The sequence below is a fragment of the Chelonoidis abingdonii genome, chromosome 4 (assembly GCF_003597395.2).
Source record: "Chelonoidis abingdonii isolate Lonesome George chromosome 4, CheloAbing_2.0, whole genome shotgun sequence".
Lineage (NCBI taxonomy): Eukaryota > Metazoa > Chordata > Testudines > Testudinidae > Chelonoidis > Chelonoidis abingdonii.
The window spans coordinates 4,554,846-4,571,420 of NC_133772.1; the positions used below are offsets into that span (position 1 = coordinate 4,554,846).

General features: G+C 49.1%; 2 protein-coding genes across 7 annotated transcripts; one reads left to right on the top strand and one right to left on the bottom strand.

The window, feature by feature from the left end:
• Positions 1-1,238: 1,238 nt before the first annotated feature.
• On the bottom strand, positions 1,239-6,819 carry LOC116815099 (uncharacterized). 5 transcript variants are annotated; one of them, XM_075065936.1, is made up of 3 exons: positions 6,647-6,819; positions 6,034-6,148; positions 1,239-5,563 (listed from the first exon to the last, which is right to left on the bottom strand). In XM_075065936.1, the coding sequence occupies exons 2-3, from the start codon at positions 6,110-6,112 to the stop codon at positions 4,416-4,418; spliced, it is 1,227 nt and encodes a 408-aa protein (XP_074922037.1). In that variant the 5' UTR covers positions 6,113-6,148; positions 6,647-6,819; the 3' UTR covers positions 1,239-4,415. The 5 variants fall into 5 exon arrangements, with proteins under 5 accessions (XP_074922037.1, XP_074922038.1, XP_074922035.1 ...); XM_075065937.1 differs by lacking the exon at positions 6,647-6,819 and adding an exon at positions 6,474-6,584 and having other exon boundaries at positions 1,239-5,554; XM_075065934.1 differs by lacking the exon at positions 6,647-6,819 and adding an exon at positions 6,474-6,584.
• A 1,553-nt stretch (positions 6,820-8,372) lies between these two features.
• On the top strand, positions 8,373-16,334 carry LOC116815097 (uncharacterized). 2 transcript variants are annotated; one of them, XM_032763170.2, is made up of 3 exons: positions 8,373-8,534; positions 8,802-8,917; positions 11,160-16,334. In XM_032763170.2, the coding sequence occupies exons 2-3, from the start codon at positions 8,839-8,841 to the stop codon at positions 12,353-12,355; spliced, it is 1,275 nt and encodes a 424-aa protein (XP_032619061.1). In that variant the 5' UTR covers positions 8,373-8,534; positions 8,802-8,838; the 3' UTR covers positions 12,356-16,334. The 2 variants fall into 2 exon arrangements, with proteins under 2 accessions (XP_032619061.1, XP_032619062.1); XM_032763171.2 differs by having other exon boundaries at positions 8,406-8,534; positions 11,163-16,334.
• The last annotated feature ends 241 nt before the right edge of the window (positions 16,335-16,575 follow it).

Consider the following 16,575-nt stretch of genomic DNA (forward strand, 5'->3'; position numbering starts at 1 on the left):
GTTCCTATCTGGGCTAAGACCCAACTTTTTCACACTAGGCCTAATGAACACAACAAATGAGACTCACACACTAAGGTCCTGGTCTGTAACCCATTCTTGCCTCCCTGAACCACCCACTCCCCTGCCCTGAGGCTCCTCTGAGTCCCTAAAGGGGAAAGGCTGCACATTCTCAGACCTGAGAACAGAGGGGATAGTTCCTGTCTGTATAAACCCAGGGAGGATCCTTTTGGCTCATCTCTGGGTCCCTCAATCCTGGAGAGATATAGACAGATGTAGGGAGCCTAGGGCAGAGCAACAGACATGGTCAGAAGCTGCAGGGACCAGTTTACAAGGAGAGAATAAAGGAGCCAGCTCAGCAGGGGCTGAGTGGGGGATCTGCAAAAGAGGATGGTGCTAGGATCCAAGGGTTTGAATCCCAGTCTGGGGCTCTTTGCTGCTCTTGCTTCAAGAACAAAGGAAATTCCCAGTTCCCTGGTCATGAAGTTTCACATGACACCAAATCATAACTAGATTTCTCTCCTTAAATCTGTGATCCCTGGTTCTTGATGCCCATTGGTAAAATTACACCACATCAGAACAATTCCCAAAAGGATGGGGTGGACTTTCCAATCCACACTGGACTGGCTGGCTTCTCTCAAAGATACAGTGGGCAAGATTTTCAAAAGGAATTAATGATTTGGGAGGGAAATGAAGGCACTAGTAAAATCTCATCTGAAATACTGTGTCCAGTTCTGGTCAAATGGTCCAGAAAGATGAATTCAAACTGGGACAGGTGTAGAGAAGGCAGTTAGGATGATCAGAGGTGTAGCAGGAAGACAACCTAATATAACCCTTATATTAGAGCTGCATCCATTGTCATGGGCATACGTGTCTTACTATCCTCACAGAGTCTGCCAGGTGCTATTACCATGCTTTGTCAACAATAAACCTGGCCTGATGCCTTCATACCTTAATGGATCTTGTGGTCATTGGTTTGCTTGAGGTCTGCTGTGCCGCATGTCTGTGCAGAGCGGGGGCAGAACACAGGGAGAACACACACATGCAGCCAAACATCTAACAACAAGAGGAATGGAGTGCCTAGTTTATGAAAGGAGACGGAAAGAGCTTTACTTAGTTAGCCTAAAACTAGGCTTTTCAGAATTAGTTTGGGGTTTTTTTTTAAATAATTTTGATGAATAATATCAATGTTTATTTTTAAGTAGGGCTGTCAATTAATCGCAGTTAATCCATGTGATTAATTAAAAAAATTAATCAGTTTTAATAGCACTGTTAAACAATAGAATACCAATTGAAATTTATTAAATATTTTGGATGTTTTTCTCCATTTTCAAATATATTGATTTAAATTACAAACACACAATAAAGTCTACACTGCTCATTTTATATTAATTACAAATATTTGCACTGTAAAAATAACGAAAGAAATAGTTTTTCAATTCACCTCATACATGTACCGTAGTACAATCTCTTTCTTGTGAAAGCTTACAAATGTAGATTTTTTTTATTACACAACTACACTCAAAAACTAAACAATGTAAACCTTACAGCCTACAGGTACACTCAGTCCTACTTCTTGTTCAGACAATCACTAAGAGAAACAAGTTTGTTTACATTTATGGGAGATAATGCTGCCCGCTTCTTATTTACAATTTCACCTGAAAGTGAGAACAGATGTTTGCATGGCACATTTGTAGCAGGCATTTGTAGCCAGATATGCTAAACATTCATATGCCCCTTCATGCTTTGGCCACCATTCCAGAGGACATGCTTCCTTGCTGAGGACGCTTGTTAAAAAAAAAATACGTTAATTAAATTTGTCTGAACTCCTTGGGGGAGAATTGTATGTCTCCTGCTCTGAGTTTTACCCGCACTCTGCCATATATTGCATGTTATAACAGTCTTGGATGATGACTCAGCACATGTTGTTCACTTTAAGAACACTTTCACTGCAGATTTGAGAAAACACAAAGAAAGTACCAATGTGGGATTTCTAAAGATAACTATGGCACTCGACTCAAGATTTAAGAATCTGAAGTGCCTTCCAAAATCTGATTGGGACGGGGTGTGGAACATGCTTTCACAGGTCTTAAAAAAGCAATACTCCGATGTGGAAACTACAGAACCCGAACCACCAAAAAAGAAGATCAACCTTCTGCTGGTGGCATCTGACTCAGATGATGAAAATGAAAATGCGTTAGTCTGCACTGCTTTGGATAATTATCAAGCAGAACCCGTCATCAGCATGGACGCATGTCCTCTGGAATGGTGGTTGAAGCATGAAGGGACATATGAATCTTCAGTGCACCTGGCACGTAAATATCTTGCAATATAGGCTACAACAGTGCCTGTTCTCACTTTCAGGTGATGCTGTAAACAAGAAGAGGGCAGCATTATCTCCTGCAAATGTAAACAAATTTGTCTGTCTGAACAATTGGCTGAACAAGAAGTAGGACTGAGAAGACTTGTAGGCTCTGAAGTTTTACATTGTTTTATTTTTGAGGGCGGCTTTTTTGTACATAATTCTACATTTTTAAGCTCAACTTTCATGATAAAGAGATTGCACTACAGTTCTTGTATTAAGTGAATTGAAAAAACACTTATTTTTACAGTGCAAATATTTATAATAAATATAAAGTGAGCACTGTACACTTTGTATATTGTGTTGTAATTGAAATCAATATATTTGAAAATGTGGAAAACATCCACAAATATTTATAGAAATAGTATTCTATTATTAACAGCATGATTAATTTTTTTATTTGTGTGATTAATCACAATTATTTTTAATCGCTCAACAGCCCTATTTTTAAGCATTATTTGAGATTAGCTATTTAAATAATTGTCTGACACCCCCCAATATTTTCCGTACAACTGTGAAAATTTAATGACAAAAGCTACTGAAATTCAAAAAGTTAAAGTTTTATAAACCATTAAAACACAAAATTGTCAACATCACATCACAATATACAAAGTATATATCCTTAAATCAACAAATCATACTTGGTTTTACTGTTCATTCAACAGTCCATTTGTAACAAGCCCAATTCAACAATCTAAATCACTGGATTTTGACTCTAATAAATTCTCAAGTAGCATTTTTCTTACTCTATTTGTAAATTTCAATTATTATTGATAGAAATATGTTATTGATGGTTTCTGTGTGTGGTAAAATTGACATTTACAAATAAACAGCTAACCCTTCCAAGCCTACCTAACATGCAGGTTGAGAGGGGATCCGACTGCTCTCTCTAAATATACCATAGGGAAAACACCAGGGAGTGAGAAGAGCTATTGAAGCTAAAGTACAATGTTGGCAGAAGAACAGATGGGGACAAACTGGCCAGGAATCAATGTAGGCTGGAAATGAGAAGGTTCCTGACCATCAGAGGAGGGAGGTTGTGGAACAGCCTCCCACTTGGAGCAAACACCCTAACTGGTCTGAAGATGGATCTGAGTAGGTCTCAGTGACCCAGAAGGGGCTTTCCAGTTCTAAGTTTCTTGGAGACATATTAAAGGGGCTGGTTTTCAGAGGGCAGGCACTCGGCATCTTTTGAGAACCAGCCCCCTCTAAGAGGGGTCTCAAGCTGATCAACCAAAAAAAAAATAAAAAATCACTAGTCGCTTTTGAAAAATCTTGGCCACATTCAAGTGGAACCATGAGCTTCTTGGCTGGATGCAGGAAACACGGGGTGAGGTTTTCCTGGGCTGTGTTATACAGAAGGTCAGACTAGAATGATCTAATGCTCTCTTCTGGCCTTGAAATCTATGATTCTACACAGGGCTCTCAGAGCCACAGATTCATTTGGGGCATCTAATTTCTGGCCTCGACATGGGAAACGTTGTCCATTACAGAGTCCTAGATCTCAAGGCTGAAGGGACCACTGTGATCATCTAGTCTGACCTCCTGTGTCTCATAGGCCAAAGAACTTCCCTGAATTAATCCCTGTTTGAACTAGAGCACATCTTTTAGAAAAACATGATTTTGAATGTGCTGGTGATGGAGAATCCACCATGACACTTGAAAAATTGTTCCAGTGGCTAATTACCCTCAGTGTTAAAAAATTGTGCCTTGTTTCTAGTCAGAATTTGTCTAGCTTCAACTTCCAGCCATTGGATCAAGTCAGACCTTTCGCTGCTAGGCTGAACAGTGATTTGTTCCCCACGGAGATACTTCTAGACTGTAACCAGGTCACCCCTTAACCTGCTCCCGGTTAAGGTAAATAGACTGAAGGAGCTCAATCTATCATTATAAAGCAGGCTTTACAATCCTTTCATCATTCTAGTGACCCCTCATAATCCTTCTTCTCCGATTCCACTCCTATTTATCAACATCCTTCTTGAACTGTGGGCACCAGAATTAGTACCACTATTCCAGCAGCAGTCACACCAGGGCCAAGACAGAACTATGCAGGATCTTACTGCATTTCCTGGGGAGACTTTTCTGCCACGTGGGTCCTGGCATGTTTGCTGAGCTTGGAGCTGTCGATGAAACTCCTCCCACACTGGGTGCATTTATAGGGTCTCTCTCCTGTGTGGGTGCGCAGGTGTTTGACCAGGGTTGACTTCAGATTGAAGCACTTCCCACACTCAGGACATTTGTAGGGCCGCTCTCCGCGATGGATCCTCTGGTGCTGGATGAGGTTGGCGCTCAGGTTGAAGCTCTTCCCGCACTGCGTGCACTCGTAGGGCCTTTCCCCGGTGTGGATGCGCAGGTGCTTCCCCAGCGACGAGTTGAGGCCGAAGCTCTTCCCGCACTCGGGACACTTGTAGGGGCGCTCACCCCGATGGATCCGCCTGTGCTGGATGAGGGTGGAACTCTGGGTGAAGCACTTCCCGCACTCAGTGCACTTGTAGGGCTTCTCCCCCGTGTGGGTGCGCTGGTGCTTCACCAGGTTGGAGCTCTGGCTGAAGCCTTTCCCGCAGTCCGAGCATTTGTAGGGCCGCTCACCCGTGTGGGTGCGCTGGTGCTGAGCCAGGTTGGAGCTGCTGCTGAAGCCCTTCCCACAATCGGAGCAGGTGTAGAGCTTCCCTGGCAAGTGGGATCGCAGGTGCTGAGGGAAGGAGCTGAGGCTGAAGCTCTTCCCGCACTCAGGGCAGATGTAGGGCTGCGAGCCCATGTGGGTGCGGACATGCTTGGCCAGCGTGTGGCTGCGGTTGAAGCTCTTCCCACATTCAGTGCACTGGTAGGGCCGCTCCCCGGTGTGGATGCGTTGGTGCTGGGCGAGGTGTGAGCTCTGGCTGAAGCTCTTCCCACAGTCGGGGCAGTTGTAAGGTCGCTCCCCTGTGTGGATCCGCTGATGCTGGACAAGGTGGGAGCTCTGGCTGAAGGATTTCCCACAGACAAGGCATTTATAGGGTCTCTCTCCCATGTAGGTGGTTTCCAGAATAATGACGTTTTCAGGGATCCCATATGCTTCACACTCATCAGGTCTCTCCTCCACGGGGTCTCCCTGCTGCCATCCTGGCTGGCCAGCATCTCTCTGCTCGGGGCTCTGAGGCATCCCGTGTGGGTCCGCTCCCACACACTCTTCCTGCTGGGGATTCTCCTCCGCTCCTGCACATGCTGGGAAACACAGAGAATCCAGACGAGGCTCTTCCCCAGCAGAACCAGCCCCCCCTCAAAGCCCTCAAGAGAAAGGCTGGGGAAGGGGAGGGCTCCTACCAGAGGCTGGAGCCGGGAGTCACATGTGGAGGACAGGGACCTGTGGGAGATGATACTGAGCAAGACCAGACAGAACCGGGAGGGCTTGAGGAGGCTTTGCTGGGATCCCTTCACTCCCCTTAATTGCCAAACTAACCTATGTAATTTGATGCCAGTTTCACTACTTCAAGGCTCCCCCAGCTTTGTGGCTCACTGACACCAGCCCTATGGGTTTGAGGTGCTGTTCTCTGGCCTGGGTTTAGCAGGACGTCAGACTAGCTGACCAGAATGGCTCCTTCTGGCCTTCCCCATCTATGGCTCTAACATGGCACCCTGGGGTGCTGGCTGCTAATTCGTGGAGGGTCCCCAAGCCAGCCTCACTCCTTTGTCACCTGTGCAAGTGACGGCCAGGGGCTCTCTTTCCTCAGCACCCTGGAGATCCCAGACACACAGCTCGTCCCCACGCTCCATCCCGGAGATCCCAGAGTCAGGGACCAGGAATCCTGCCTGCAAGGGAGGAAAAAGGGGAAGTCCTGGTTTGATAAATTACCATTAAACCCTTCAATGAGCCACCCCCAAACTCCCACCCCCGGCTTTCCCCGGAGCTGGCTGGGCTGGGGGGCATTGCAGGGCCCCGCTTCACACCCACCCCCCCGTGCTGCCCCGGAGCTGAGGGATCTCTGCGGTCCCAACTGCAGGTCTGGCTCGGATCCCCTGGTCTCTGCAGCCATTTCTCCGGGCAGCGATTTCCTGCCTCTGCTGCTGCTTGTCTCCCTGCCCCGAGAGCTTCCTCTGGCTGCGCTTCTCCGCGCCTCCCCGGTGCCCCGCTCACCGCCGGCCCGGGTCGACCCGCTCCGGACCCGCAGCTGCAGGCGGGGACTGACCCCGACGCACACAGGGAGCCGGAGTCCGGAGCGCTGGGACAGGAAGGTCTCTACGCTATTTGCAGCCCTCCTTATGGCCCCGCCTGGGAAGGGGAGGGACTAAGAAATTGGTGGTTTTAACCCCTAAGGCTCTTTCAGTGCATGTCCCAGCACCGTCCCCCTGGCTTCCCTGCGCCTGTCGAGTGTCCGCCCGGCAAACCCGGGCTGAGGAGGGTCTTGGATGGAAACTCTGCAAGTGCACACACACGGCTGCATGCACACAGTCCACACGCTACAGCCATAGGCCCCAGACACACCTTGCACAGCACAGCGCACGCACACACGGCTGCATGCACGCAGTCCGCACACTACAGCCATAGCCTCCAGACACACTTTGCACAGCACAACACACCACACACGCTGGCTGCATGCACACAGTCCACACACTACAGCCATAGGCTCCAGACACATCTTGCACAGCACAGCGCACGCACACACCCAGCTGCATGCACGCAGTCCACACGCTACAGCCATAGGCTCCAGACACACCTTGCATATCACATGCGCATACACATACACACACTGGCTGCATGCACACAGTCCACAGGCTACAGCCTTAGGCTCCAGACACATATTGCACAACATACCACACACACACACACACACATGGGCTGCATGCACACAGTCCACACACTACAGTCATAGGCTCCAGACACACCTTGCACAGCACAGCGCGTGCGCATACACACACACACACACTGGCTGCATGCACACAGTCACCATGCTACAGCTGTAGGCTCCAGACATGTTCCACAACACACCACACACACACACACAGGGGCTCATGCACACAGTCCACACGCTACAGCCATAGGCTTCAGACGCATGTTGCACAACCCATTACGCACACACACACAAACACAGTGGCTGAATGCACACAGTCCACACGCTACAGCCATAGGCTCCAGATGCATGTTGCACAATCCAGCACGCGCACACACACACAGGCTGCATGCACACAGTCCACATGCTACAGACGTAGGCGCCAGACACATGTTGCATAACACAGCACGCGCACACACACGCTCTAGTTGCGCCTCTGGGATTAGTTTGAGAAAGTTCTCAGGTTTCTATTACAGGGGCACTCAGACTATCACAATGGTCCCCTCTGGCCTTGGAATCTATTAATCTTTCTCTCACACACACAGTCATTGACTGCACTGACACTGCACACACTGACCCTGAATGCACACACACGGATTAGGCACACACTGCACATACACACTTACAAGGCCTGCACACACTGATTGCACGCACACACACTCACAAGGACTGCATGCACACTGATTGCATACACACACTCACAAGGACTGCACGCATACACTGATTGCAGAAAAACAACAAGGCATCAGGTGGCATGTTAGTAATTAACTGATTTATTTGGGCATAAGCTTTCCTGGGTAAAAAAACCAGCACTTCTTTAGCTGCATGGAGTGAAAATTACAGATGCAGGCACTATTACACATGAAGAGAAGGGAGATCCTCAAGTGGAGAACCAGTGTTGACAAGGCCAATTCAGTCAGGGTGGATTTTACACCCACGCTGATTACACACTCACACAAGGTCTGCACACACACTCCACATTTTGTAGCTTGAGCTGGCTGGGGATCGGGCTGGGCAGTGCAGCCCCTGGAGCAGTTCTGGGTCTCTTTGCTGTGGCTCCCTGTCCTGGGAGGGATCAATGCAACCACGCCACGAAACGTGCCCTGGACCGGGCTCTGATCTGCTCGCTCCGGGTGGGAACCAAACTACACAGGGTGGTGGCGTGTAGGGAGCGAAGGGTTAACCCCACACTCCTCCCCTTCCCAGAGCACATGGTGCCACCATCAGGGGGCTGGAATAGCGCAGGGACCTTCCTGTCCAGCCCCCCCCAGCTCCTCCTGCCCTGGCGGGTCTGCTCCCGAGCCGGACTCCTGGGCGCTGCTGGGCGAGTCCCCGCCTGCAGCCCCGTGGATCGCCCCGGCCGGGCGGTGAGCGGGAGCGCCGGGGAGGCACAGCCAGAGGCCGCCCCAGGGAGGGAAACAGCAGCAGAGGCAGGAAATCGCTGCCTGGAGGAAGCGGCCGCAGGGACAAGGGGATCAGAGCCGAAGTGGGGCTGGGACTGGAGAAATTCTTCCCCAGCAACACGTGGGGGTCTGTGCTGCTGAGCCCCCAGCCCTGGGCTGCCTGGGGGGAAGTTTTGAAGGGTTTAATAGTCATTTATCAAACCAGGACTTCCCCTCTTTGCTCCCCTGCAGGTAGAATTCCCTGGCCCTGACTCCGGGGGTCTCCGAGATGGAGCGCGGGGAAGAGTTGTGTGTCCCGGTTCTCCAGGGCGCCGAGGGAAGGGCGATCCCCCGAGGTGTCTGCACAGGTGAGGAAGACCCTCTATGCGTTAACAGCAGGCCCTGCTAGAGCTGGAGATGGTGATGGCCAGAAGGGGCTGTTCTGGGGATCTGGAGTCACACCCCAGAGCTGGAGGGCCAGTGTCAATGATCCGCAAAGGCAGGGGAGAAGCCAGGAGCTGGCAGTAGTGGCATCCAATTATTTAAGTTTCTGTAGCAATTCATAATCTGCCCTCCAGCGTATCCCAGACCATCAGTGCCACCCAGCACCTGCACATGAGCCCAGCAACTGAATTTAACCAAAGTATCACATGCCACCATAGGCTAAACTGTGAGTTGCCACAGTCAGAGAATAGGAGAGACCGAGGCGCACCAGTGCCTGAGGCCCCCACAGTGGAAGGTACTTGGTTAAGTGAGAGATTCCCCAGATGATCCTAGCCAGTGATCCACACCTACATGCTGCAAAACTAAGGCCTGGTGTACACTGAGGAGTGTCGATCAGCTACATTATTCACGTAGGTGAAGTTGTGTAACTCAGAAATCAACATACTTAGATCTACTCACCGCAATGTCTTCACTGCGGTAAGTCGACAGCTGATGCTCCCCCATCGACTCCGCCTGCGCCTCTCGCCCTGGTGGAGTACCGGAGTTGAGGGGAGAGCACTCGGCAGTCGATTTATCGTGTCTAGACTAGACGGGATAAATCAACCCCCGCTGGATCCATCGCTGCCCGTAGATCCAGCCAGTAGTGTAGACAAGCCCTTAGAGGAAGATGTAAAACACCCAAGGTCTCTGCCAGTCTAACCTGGGGGCAGAATTTGTTCCTTACCCCATATATGGCGCTTAGTTAGACCGTGGTACCTGGGGGTACGCAGAGATCTTCCAGGGGGTACGTCAACTCATCCAGATATTTGCCTAGTTTTATAACAGGCTACATAAAAAGCACTAGCCAAGTCAGTACAAACTAAAATGTCACACAGACAGTGGCTTATTTATACGGCTCTATAGTCTATACACTGAAAAGTAAGTACAATATTTATATTCCAATTGATTTATTTCATAATTATATGGTAAAAATGAGAGAGCCATTTTTCAATACTACTGTGGCTGAGACAGTTGTATTTTTATGTCTGACTTTGTAAACAAGTTGTTTTCAAGGGAGGTGAAACTTGGGGGTACACAAGACAAATCAGGCTCCTGAAAGGGGTCCAGTAGTCTGGAAAGGTTGAAAATCACTGAATTAGACCCTGAGCATGTGCGCTCGACCCAGCCAGCCAACCACCAGAGAGTGCACAGTGCTACCTCAGAGCCCTGCCCAACTGCTTGTGTCCCATCTCCAACCATGGCCATCATCAGTGCTTCAGAGGAAGAAGACTCAGGGGAAAAAGTCAGCCTCCCAAAACACACTTGGGGGAGAAGAGCCCTCCCTACCTCTTGCCAGTGGACATAGGGTGACCAGACAGCAAATGTGAAAAATCGGGACAGGGGGTGAGGGGTAATAGGAGCCTATATAAGAAAAAGACCCAAAAATCGGGACTTCTGGTCATTCTAGGTGGACAACTGAAACCCTGAAGTATCAGTTTTTAGGAACATAAGACATAAACCAGAAATGAGCCCTGCCCTCCCACATCACATTAGCACTCAAATTTGTCCAGTTCTCTTAAAATTAATCTTTATTCCCCCCACACACACACTCCCCATTGGGAGGCTGTTCCAGAACCTCACTTCTCTGATGATTAGAAACCTTCTAATTTCCAGCCAGAATTTGTTCTGCCCTGTCTTGCTCAGTATCCGACACTCGCAGATCCCAAGGCCGGAAGTGTGGGATTTATTTTGTCTTGCCAGCTGTATAGCACAGGCTGTTGAACTTCCCCAGAATAATTGCTTTAGAACTAGAGCAAATCTTTTCAGAAAGAATCCTATCTTGATTTAAAACTTATCGAAGATGGAGAATCCATTGTGACCCTTGCCAAGTTGTTTTGATGGTTAATTCCCCTCAAAGTTAAAAATTTACACCATATTTCCAGACTGAATTTGTCTAGCCTTAACTTCTGGCCTTTGGATTGTGTTAGACCTTCATCTTCTAGATTGAAGAGTCCATTATCAAATTCCCCTCCCCAAGCTTTCCTCTGAGGGCTTAGCTGGATCATTGGAGCAAAGCCACTTCCCCTGTGGGGAAGGGTTTGGGAAAATTCACCTCCTATCCATCAGATTTGCCACTCACTCTCTCCCCAGTGAAGAGGCCCTGGCTGGATTCTCCCTCTCTCCTAGCAGGTGCCAGGATGGAGACAAAGAGTCCGAAGAAGGAAGGGCCTACAGGAGCAGAGCCACACTGGATGTCCCAGAGCATTAAGCAAGAAGAGGCCAGTGGGGCTGGATGGCCGGAGGAGATCAACACGATGTCTCCAGAGGAGATCGGCATCAGGATGATGATGGCACACAACCGAGCCCAGCGGGGGGAGAGCCCCTACAGCTGCTTGGACTGTGAGAAGAGCTTCAGCCAGAGCTCTCACCTGGTCCAGCACCAGCGCATCCACACAGGCCAGAAGCCCTACAAATGCACCGAGTGTGGGAAAAGCTTTGTTCTCAGCTCCAACCTCCTGGAGCACCAGCGCATCCATACTGGGGAGCGCCCCTACAAGTGCGACCAGTGTGAGAAGACCTTCAGCCAGAGTTCCCACCTCTTCCAGCACCAGCGCATCCACACGGGCGAGCGGCCCTATCAGTGCACCGAGTGCGGGAAGAGTTTCAACCGCAATTACACCCTTGTGAAGCATTACCACACCCACGTCGGGGAACAGCCCTTCATCTGCAGCGAGTGCGGGAAAAGCTTCAGCCTCGGCTCCTTTGCCCAGCATGTCCGCACCCATACAGGCGAAAAGCCCTACAGCTGTGCTGAGTGCGGCAAGAGTTTCAGCAGCAGTTCCAACTTGAGCCAGCACCGGCGCATCCACACTGGGGAGAAACCTTACAGCTGTGGCCACTGCGGGAAAAGCTTCAGCCAGAGCTCCAACCTCATCAAGCACCGGCGCATCCACACCGGAGAGAGACCCTACAGCTGTCCTGAGTGTGGCAAGACCTTCAACCAGAGCTCGTCGCTCATGCAGCACCGGCGAATCCACCGTGGCGAACGGCCCTACGAATGCACTGAGTGCGGGAAGCGCTTCAGCGTCAGCTCCCACCTGGTGGAGCACCGGAGGATCCACAGGGGCGAAAAGCCTTACAAGTGTGTCGACTGTGGGAAGAGCTTTGGCTGCAACTCATCCCTGATGAAACACCAGCGCATACACACCGGGGAGCGGCCCTACAAGTGCCCTGAGTGTGGGAAGTGCTTCATTGACAGCTCCAAGCTCAACAACCACCGGCGCACCCACACTGGAGAGCGGCCCTACAAATGCACCAACTGCGGGAAGGGCTTTGGAGACAGCTCCGCGCTCATGAAGCACCAGAGGACGCACACCAAGTAGACACCTAGCAGATGGGGAGGGAGGCACTGGTGTCTCTCTAGAGGGTGAAATTGACATGCCCTGGGGATCAGGGGCCTCTATAAAGGGAGAAATTGATGTGCCATCTGGGGAGACAAGGGCACCTTTATAGCGAGTAAATTGATGTCCTTTCTTCCAACCCCTAATGGTCAGCAAGACATACCCATCCATCTTGGAAACCCTGGCTCCTACCCTCAACTCATGCCAGTGTCCTTTTGCCTGCAGCAAGCTGCAGGCCTGATCTGAAGCCCCTTCCTCCCTCCCCTACTTACAGTGGATCAAGTGCAGAGGGCCTCTGCGAGGATCCCAAAGTGGCAGGAAATGCTAAGGCAAATCATCCAGCAGTGATGTCTGCCACAGGGATTTGTAGAGAGGAAATAAGCAAACAGTGAGGTTTAGTGATTAGGCCTGGGAGCCAGGACTTCTGGGTTCTGTCCTCAGGGAGGGGAGTAGTGTCTAGTGGGTGATAGCAGAGGGGGCTGAGAGCCAGGACTCATGGATTGGATTCCCAGCTATGTGTGGGTTTTAGAAGGTGAAATCAGAGTTTGTGTGCAGTTGTGGATAGGTGTCTAGTTTAGAGCAGGGGCCTGACAATCAGACCTCCTGTGTTCTACACCCAGCTCTGGCACTTTACCCTTCTGTGCCTCAGTTTCTTCTTCACCTGTCAAATGAGAATAATGGTACCAGCTTGTTTCTAGTGTTTTGAGAGTCATAGATGAAAAGTGCTTATTATTCTGTATTTGATGAGTAATTGTCTAAGCTAGAAGTGACCCTCATTTCACCTGCATTTTTCATGCTCTAGCTGTAGAGCATAGATCTTTAGGTCTTTTCTTAATCTGGTTTGCAGTAATTAAGATCCACTATTGAGGTCTCATTTCTCTTAACCAACCAGGAGAAGAAATGTAAAGGGATCCTAGACAAGGAAATAAAACTGGGGATTGTGCCCTTTAATTTTACTACTTTATGATGCACAAAACAAAGCCTGGGGAAGGGGCGGAGGGAATCAACCTGCTTGGGACATTAGAAATTTGGGAGTTGTATAACTTGGAAGTCTCTTGGGAAGACTGGAGAATTGGGTCTGATCAGTTAAACCTGATTGAACGTGGAGAATGGCTTTACAACATAAGGCAAGTTAATGTCCATTTCGTGAGATATCTTAGAGGCCTAATTTTCAGGTGGAAGTGCTCAGCATTGTCTGAAAATTGAGCCCCCTTAACCGTTAACAGTTGGGCACTGACTATCACCATTGAAAGTTTTGGTCCAAATCTTTAAAAATCAAGATTTTCTCTCCCAACATGTTTCTTGGGTAACTGAGGTAGATAAGTGACAACAAAGTGAGCTTGTCAGAGTCTTTGCCTGTGTTAAAATTTCTGCATCATGGGGTGCTCTACTCACTACAGGAGCACCTCCTTGTGGCCTCAGCTGGGGATTAGCTCTGCCAGTCTGGTGGCCCTTCCTGCACATGCTCACTCCATCTCTCTCTCGGGACTCAATGGCTCCCTCTTCGTGGCTTGGCCCTCTGGCCCATCAGTGCGGCCATTTCCCCAGTGGCTAGTAGAGGAACCCAGGTCTGGCCTCTTCTCTGGGTTCCAGCTCAGGGACCCTACTCTGCTATGTCCCACACATCACTGCTGTTTCTCTGGTCTGCTTCCTACGTGGTCTCTGTCCAGCTTCCTCTCCATCCTCCTCCAGGTTTGCCTTTCCCTCTGGGCCAAGCTCCCTGCTCTCCCAAGCCCCACAGAGTGACTACAGACCTCCCTGCAGCCCCTTTCTGCCCTCAGCTACCTGGCTTTCTACAAGCCCTTCCTATTCCTGTCCAGGTGAGCGTCATCCTTTAATTAGTCCTTTCTGCTCCCTGGCTCCCCTCAGGGTGCAGCCTTGATGGTTAATTGGTCCAACTAGCCATGTCAAGCCCTTCAGAGGTGGTGTGGGGTGAATGCCTCCATCAGACGTGGGTTTACAGGGTCTGTGCTACATCCCAGCCTTTCAACAGTCTCCTGGGAGTAACCCTTTTAGTGTGGCAGACCCTCAGGGGGACACACAGTTCCACCAGGGGAGGCCATGCGGCCTATCAGACTCCAGGATTGGGTCTTCAGGCTTCAGCACCCCTGTTTGCCACCGGGAGCTCCTACAGCAAGTCTGACAGATCAGACTTCTGCAGAGACATTCTCGTCTCAGGGAGAGATGCAGCCCATTGCGTATTAGCAGTGATGCTGAGCTCTTTCCCTCCCTGCAGAGTCTCAGAGGAAGTTGCCTGCTCTTTCCAGGCCCAGCAGCTAAGCGTTCTTGTTCAGTCATTGGGGCTCCCATTATGTCTTCCGGATCTTTCATTCAGGTGCGTTGATTCTGCTTCTAAAGCCACCTTGGAACCATCTCAGACAGTCCACCTGCCATTCTGCCAGCCCTCATTCCCCGTTCTACTCAGTGTAAAGCCATACAAAGTGCACAGGGAAACTAAGACACGCATATGGATCATAAAAATATTACGAACATTCCCATGTACGTCACAGCATAACAGACACTCTGGAGAAAAATCTTCTTCGTTAAAAGTTCACCAACCCTTTGCCTTGGGAATTCTGTTAAGCTCTTGAGCCTCCTCACCCGATGCTTCACAGGGAAATAAAATAAGAACATACATTCCTGGTGTTGCTAAGGTTTAAAAAATAAACCCCAGCCCTTCCCTTAGCCCTGTTGTATTTCTACAGGCAAAGCTGTCAATGAGGGTCAGTGGGAGCTTTGATGGAATTGTATCTGCAAGGCAGAATTCTTTATAAAAAAACAGCCATGTGGAACTATTTATACTTAAGAAAAAGTGATTCTTCTGTTCTTGGAGCTGAATAGGTTAGAGGAGGGCTTTGAGTCAGGACTTCTGGGTTTTCTTCCAGCTCTGGGAGGGGAATGGGTTAGAGGGGACCTGGGAGTCAGGCCACCAGTGTTCTATCCCTGGCGCTTGAGGAGAAGTGGGGTCTAGAGGTTGGAACAGAGGACAAAATGGAAATCTAGACTTCTGGGAGAGAAGTGACCAAGGCCTTTTAGAACAAGAAGCTAGCATCAAGATGTGGCATGGAAAAGCTGTGATTGAAGAATGGGGTGGGAGACGGGGAAGGAGGAGAAAAAGCAAATGGCTAAGATTTTTTCCAAACTGGCTAGTTATTTTGGGGTGCTCAGTCTGAGCCTGATTTTCAGAGGATGAGCACTCAATTCTTTCTGAAGAAACACTTTCCTTGTAAGGGGGTCTCCCTCAATTTGACTCCCATAAAAACTGAGACACCCCTAATGACTCGCTGCTTTTGACAGTGGTGGCCACTGAATCTTCAAAGTAACTGGCTAGAATCCCTGCTCTCTGCTTAGCCAGGTCTTCCACCCATCCCTCACCCTTTCCTTAAGTCAGCTATTTGCTTCTTTGATTCACGTGGGGAAACCTTTTCTAAAACCAAAGGAAACCCAGATTGCTTTAGAGAAGTGACTGCTGCTAAAAAACCCTTTTTAAGTAATATTTTTTAGCCTTTTTTTTTTTTTTTGAGGGGAGGGCGTGTCTATTTTAATTCCGGGGATCTTTATAAACACAGAGGGGAAGTAAAGGGATTGGCAAGATTTCATCTTAGCAGGAAAGAGAGATCTTTTTCCCACAATTTCACAGGACATTATAACCCAGGGATCTCTCTCCTGCGGGTTTGTGAGTTGTCATAATGCAGAGATGTCTCTCCAACCGTTTCAGTCAACGTTATGAGGAGGTAAGAGAGACAATGCAGGAAATCTACTTGTAACAGGATCAGGACCTTCACACTATGTAGCTTTTAAGGGAGAGGTGTTTGAATTAATCTAATATTTTTCTGTAAAGCTGATTTTTTTAATTCTGTATCCTTTTTTTTTTTTAAGTAATGCTATTTTTCTATCAGTGTTGGGAGCTTCCTGTAGTTAGATCTAAGAGTTGACAATAAATATTTGGAGCTAAAGATGGTATATGTTTTTTTCTTTGTGGTCTGTGGTGTCCAGAAAAATCACAGCTGTGGGGAAGTGAGAGATCTGTGGGTGCAGGGATTCTGTCCGTTGAACTGAGCTCCTTAGAGGGTCACAGGAAATGGAGGGTGAGGGTATGAGGTCAGAGGTCTATATGAAGGATTTGAATCCCAGTGCCTGGATTGCTACTGGGTAAAATGGGGATTTGAAAGAGCATTCTGTATCTCTCAGTCATGCTGGGT